This window comes from Ammospiza caudacuta, chromosome 10, assembly GCF_027887145.1.
Source record: "Ammospiza caudacuta isolate bAmmCau1 chromosome 10, bAmmCau1.pri, whole genome shotgun sequence".
NCBI lineage: Eukaryota > Metazoa > Chordata > Aves > Passeriformes > Passerellidae > Ammospiza > Ammospiza caudacuta.
The window spans coordinates 16,425,466-16,431,465 of record NC_080602.1 but is presented as its reverse complement, the minus strand read 5'-3'; the positions used below and the strand labels follow the sequence as shown (position 1 = coordinate 16,431,465).

General features: G+C 52.9%; 1 protein-coding gene across 1 annotated transcript; it reads right to left on the bottom strand.

Moving 5' to 3' along the window:
- Positions 1–611: 611 nt before the first annotated feature.
- BCL2L10 (BCL2 like 10) lies at positions 612–4,096 on the bottom strand. Its single transcript, XM_058811521.1, has 2 exons — positions 3,638–4,096; positions 612–1,788 (listed from the first exon to the last, which is right to left on the bottom strand). Exons 1-2 carry the CDS (start codon positions 4,037–4,039, stop codon positions 1,657–1,659), a joined length of 534 nt encoding a protein of 177 aa, XP_058667504.1. The 5' UTR covers positions 4,040–4,096; the 3' UTR covers positions 612–1,656.
- Between the last annotated feature and the right edge of the window lie 1,904 nt (positions 4,097–6,000).

Sequence of the window (6,000 nt, the reverse complement as noted above, 5' to 3'; positions counted from 1 at the left end):
GCAGAAGGAGAAGCAGGGTGGCCACTGGCAGCCACAGGATGCTGACCTGAGCCTTCCCAAGGGGAAGCTGGCTGCCCACTGGACGTGCAGCTTGAACAGGCATCAGAGCCCACAGACTGGACACAGGGGCAGGAGACCAGCCTTGCCCTCAGAGTACAGCTGCTCAGGAGGACTAAACCAGGAAGGTTGAACTCCACCAACACATTGCACAGCTGTCATCATAATATGGACCAGAAACTTCAGTTTCAGTAAAAAGCATGCACGTGTGAGAGAGGCAGCAGCAACTCTTGGCAGAGAAGAAACAAGAGCTCTGTCACTCCACAAGCTCTCAGAGGAGCCTGATTGCACCCACCTATGTTAGTAAACTTTGGCCTATAAAACCAGCAGGTTGCTTCCAATCACAATGCTGAAGATGGACCTTTTGGACGGGATTTTCCACTCTAGTTTGGACTGCAGGACTGCTCTGGAGACTGGTGCTCTGGTGCTCCACAAGTCCTTGTCTCAGGTCAAAGCACCAGCAATACAGTGAATATAAACTGATGCATCCAGGTAACCACCAAAACACTCACTGTCTGAGCAGCAGCACCCATCCAACCTAATAATCAGAAAGGTTTTTTAAAATAAAAATACTCAACATTTATTCACCTTTGAAGTCACCATAGTAAAATTGTACACGTTGTGAGTAACCCAGGAACATTATTCAAAAGCTACCAGAAACATAAGGCAATTTGTACAACCATTGAAAGAAATACACAGCATTTTGAAAACAGAGTGAAATATTACTAAAACAAGACAACGCTTGATACACGCTACAGTGACGAGAACCAGCATTAAGTTTTAAACAAAAATAAAGATGTCATGGCTACAAGTATTATACAGTGATAAATACTTCAAAAATATATTAAGATATATGGAAATTCTCACTTTGTAAGGGAAATCCAGAGAAATTCCAGCCTTCACTGGATTTCAATATACCAATTAAGGTTTAATATTTAAATTCTTTTCCTTTCAGTAGGAACCAGTTCTGCAGCCATTACTGTCCTGTATCAATACTTACCTTCTTGTAGTGTAATGAATTTAGCCTTATGTTACACTAAGCCCTAATGCTTCTAGCATCACAGGCACCAACTGCCCTAAATGAACAAAGGAGTTGCCTTTTGATTACAAGTGCTGTGCACCACGTTTGAAGCCATAAACCACTAAACCACGTTAGATCACAGTCAAGGTTTGCCCACTTTACAGCATTAATGAAGGCGGGTTCCAAACTTGCCTCCAGGTAAATGAGACTTCTTGAACAGAGTGTTTAGTAGCAAGCCCACCATAATGTTTTCCTAGCATAACACCAAGCACTCAGAAGTTACAGTACATGAACCATGCTAAAGTTTAGGTTTACACCTTCAAAAAAGAAAGTCCAGAGGATGTTTGGAGATAACAGGTTTTGAACATGCACAAATAGTGCTCTAGTACACATCTGTCTGTGCCGTCACTGGGTAGTGAGTGAAGCAGTTTATAGCCAAGGATTTGGTGAGGCAGTTTTCTGAGCCAGTTTAAAAATATAGACTTCTTCTTAGAGGGTCTGTTCTATAGAAAATAAAGTGAAATCTGGTAAACTGTCAGTTTTGAGAGTACTTTCCCTGGGCAGGATGCGCCGGTGTCCTACCGCACCAGGAGGAAGGCCAGCCCCGCCATGCCGATGCCCGCCGCCGCCGCCACGATGGCATTGCCGATGGTGCTGCTCTGCTCGGCCGCCTCCGAGCCCAGCCTGCCAAAGAACCGACAGAAGCCATCCTGCAACACCAACACAAAGGACACTCAGTTGTTGAGCTCGCAGTTACCTGGGTTTCTTTAACAAGCCTTTGAATTTCATCCTCCCAGCTCAGCCTCTGTCAGCTGCAGAAGTCTCTGTCCAGTCATGGAAGTCTGAACCCACTGCCTTGGGCACAGGCAGAAACATTTTGTAAGAGCTTTTGCACAAGGCAACAGAAAGGAGTAGCTACAAGTGATTGCATACTTAGCTCAAGAGACAATTGGACACTTCCTATTGAGATGCTCAGTGTGTCATTACATATTTCTGCCCTTTTAGGCAAGTTTCTGATGGGAGCTGCCAGCACTGTTCCTCCTACTTAAGTTTCAGAAAGCATCTAAAACACAGGATATGGAAATTTCCACTTTTAAGACAGAAAGCCAAAGCCAGTCCCATCTCAGTGGATGTGGGACTGATTACACACCCACTTGGAAAGGCCGGGTGGACACCGCTCAGAGCTGACCTATGACAGAGCAAAGCTGGCAGCTGCTCTCCCAGATCATTGTGATAATCAGAAGTGGCAGCAATACAACTCCAGATGGTCGTGTTTGAACTCTGCTCTGAAGATGTCTATGTAAACAAGTTATACTCTTAATTTCTTCCGGAACTTTGTTCTTTACACTTTGATTTGTGCGAACAGGCAATAGGATTTTGCCAATTTTGCCAAGTGACAGTGTTCTCTGCAGCCAACCACCACACTGTTCTGAGCAGCCAGATGCACCAGTGACCACTGGAAAACCAAGTTCATTTTGGTCTGCTGGAAAAGTCAACTAAACCAGTGGCTACTTCCCCTCCGTTCTATTTTTAGTGCTTATTTGTACTGACAAAGTATTCCACTAGGACTGGAAATCGGAAACGAGGAGTTTTGTGGGATAGCTGACATTTTGTTCAGAAACGCAGGCAGAGCTGCACCAACGCCTTAAAAGCTGTACCTCCCTCCAAGTGAGCATCTCTCGGGGCAGACAAAATGCGCACACCTTCCTCCCCAGGCCCCACCTGACCGGCCTCGGGACGGACAGAACAGGAGCCGCAGGTCTGCAGGCTGGGTGCCTTCATGCACAGGTGTGCTTAAGAACAGGCACAGGTTTGTGCTCACACCTGGGACAGGACCTGTGCCGACCTGCTCGCCGAAACCCACAGGCTGTGCACCCGAGGGGAAGGCAAACCTCGCTCCCAATGGCACAGCAGCATCAGCATCGCTCTGCGGGATCGGGATGGGAGGCTGCATCCCAACGGGGCCGTGCGGGGCATCCGCAGGCACCCAACGGCCCAGCGAGCACACACCGCGTGTGGCGATGGCCAGCGAGCCTAGGGACACACCGCGTGTGGCGATGGCCAGCGAGCCTAGGGACACACCGCGTGTGGCGATGGCCAGCGAGCCTAGGGACACACCGCGTGTGGCGATGGCCAGCGAGCCTAGGGACACACCGTGTGTGGCGATGGCCAGCGAGCCTAGGGACACACCGCGTGTCGCGATGGCCAGCAGCCCTAGGGACACATCGCGTGTGGCGATGGTCACCATCCCCCAGGGACACACCGCGTGTCGCGATGGCCACCATCCCCCGGGGACACAGTACGTGTGGCGATGGCCACCATCCCCCGGGGACACAGTACGTGTGGCGATGGCCACCATCCCCCGGGGACACAGTACGTGTGGCGATGGCCACCATCCCCCGGGTGCCCGCCCATCACCGGCAGTACCGCGGGCACGTCTCCCCCGGGACGAGCCGCTGCCCGGAGCCGGGGGCTGCCCTGTTCAGCCCCGCTAACGGGGATTGGGCTCCTGTCCCGGTACCCGCCCCAGGCCGCTCCCGCCGCCCCGTCCCCGCTCACCCATCCGCCGTGCGCCTCCAGCCACTCGCCGCGCTCCTCGGCCAGGTATGCGGCCAGGTGAGCGGCCAGGCAGCGCGGCCCGTCGCTGCAGCCCCGCTCGGCCAGCGCGGCCGCCAGCGTGCCCGCGAACACCACGAGCGCCAGCAGCCGGCCCCAGTTGAGGCCGCCGTCGGCCTCGAGCTGCGCCGCCACCCTGGCCAGCAGCGCGGCCGCCTCCCGCGGCTCGGCCCGCGCCAGCGGCGCGCAGGAGCGGAAGAAGGGCCGCTCCTGCCGCTCCAGCTCGGCCGCCGCCCGCCGCAGCGTGCCCGCCGTGGGGCTGCAGGGCAGCGCGGCGCTGCCGGCGCGGTGCTGGAAGTAATCCTCCAGCAGCAGCGCCGTCTCCTCCTTCAGCGAGCGCGGCATGGCGGCTGCCCACGGCGCCGGCCCCACAGCAGCAGCAGCAGCTGCCGCCGACTAAGAGGCGGGGCGGCCCCTCCGCCCGGCCCGGCCCGGCCCAGGCTCCCCGCCTCCGGGGCGGGGCCAAGCGGGCACGTTCCCATCGGGAGGGCCCGCCCGCATCCCTGGAAAGACGTCGGCGGTACATTGCTGTGGGCGTCGCTGGGCGGCCGAGGGACTTACCGGGTGCTGGCTCTCAAATACTTGTTTTAATTCCTTTTGGCTGTTTTGTTTCACATTAGTGGCCCGCACGAACGTGTATTCTTTTCATCAAAAGCGATACAGGTTTTTCAGAGTCATGGGGTGAGTTTTTTACCCAGTCCATCGGGACTGTCCTAAACACCGCCCCAAGCGCAGTGCAGGCCTGGCACAGGGCACCCGGCACAGGGTACATGGCACAGGGCACACCCGGCCTGTGCCTCCTGCTCAGTGCCCTTTGCAGGTGAGCTGCTGAAGGTGGCCTTAGCAAAGCGTGGCAGTGACCCAGCCCTGCTGTACCTGTGCTGGCACAGGCACTGCCGTAGCCCCTGGCACCGTGGCTGCCTCACCTCTGGTCCCACAGCCAGCTCAAGGTGCCCAATGTGCCAGCACAGCTTGGCTTCACTCTGTCTGTCTTGAGATACAGCTGTCTCCATGTTACATACCCGTTAGAAAATCTAAAAATAGGTGGTTGGAATCAATCCTGTTGCAATTTCTCAGATCGTTATCAAGAATTGTCCGGATCCCTTAGAGTCCCTCCTAAGGCGAACTTTAGTTCTACATCCCCGTTCTTGGCTTATGTTTTGTTTTGAAGCAGAGAAACAGAGTCTGTTTATGTGCTAGAGCAGTGGCTGGAATGAGATCTGTACTTTTCACAAGAGTTTTACACACATGCTTTTAAAACTATTTTTCCTTATGATTGTTAATCCTGGAGCAGGAATTTCCTATTGCATTCCTCACGGTAGGAGTGCAAGAGGGAGAGGCTGCCCTTTCTCTAGTAATATCCCTTTCCACCCTTCCTGTTTATATAACATTTTTGTTTAACAGGACAGGCCCCAGCTACAGTTCCCTTCTCTCCACACGTTTATGGAATAGAGGTGTTTCTGACACAAAATAGCTTGAAATACGAACAGGGGAATCTTGAAACCATGGGTTTTCCAAAGCCTCCCTGGACAGCCTTTAGTGAGCAAAAAACACAATGGGTACCTCAGTGTCTTGTTCCTCCAAGTGTCATTTATCTGATGGGAAGTTGAGGCCCATCCTGGTTGATGTTTTCCCCATTACCTCAGGAACAAAGAGGTGATTTTCACAGGTGGTAAGCCCATGCACCCCCACACAAAAGTCCAAAGGCAGCGGCCCTGAAGTGCAAAACCCAGAGCATTTCTCCATGCAAGACAGAAGTGCAAGATGCAATGTCAGACTCATTCTCACTGGATCTGGTGACAGTTTGGGCACTGATGTCACTCAGAACAAGCTGGCTCAGCACTTTCCCCAGGCCCTCAGAAGAGGGGAAATGAAACAATGCACCTAAATTAAGAAGGTGCTTTTTTCAGTGACTAAACTTAGCACTTCCACTAGCCACCTTCAGGCTGGCCATAAAACCTACACTGAAGTCGAGAGCACAGCTGGCCACAGCTCAGTTCTCTCCTGACCAGGCAGAAAGTTGAACTGCTGCACCTCCAGGTGATCTGCACATCTGATTTACCCAAAAAGCCACAGCCTGGGCCCTCAACAGAATTTCAGTGCCCAGCTTTTCACTGGCACCCTGCTGCAACCCAAGGAGCTCCCACAGAACACACACCCTGCATTTCCAGTTCCTTCCTGGGTATCCAACAAGGATCTGGAAAGAAAACATTACATTAGCTGGGATCCTTCTGAGCAGGAAAACAATCTGAGTTCTTGCCTCCTGAATGCAGGGGGAACTGAGATGGCATTTCAAGCACTTCCAT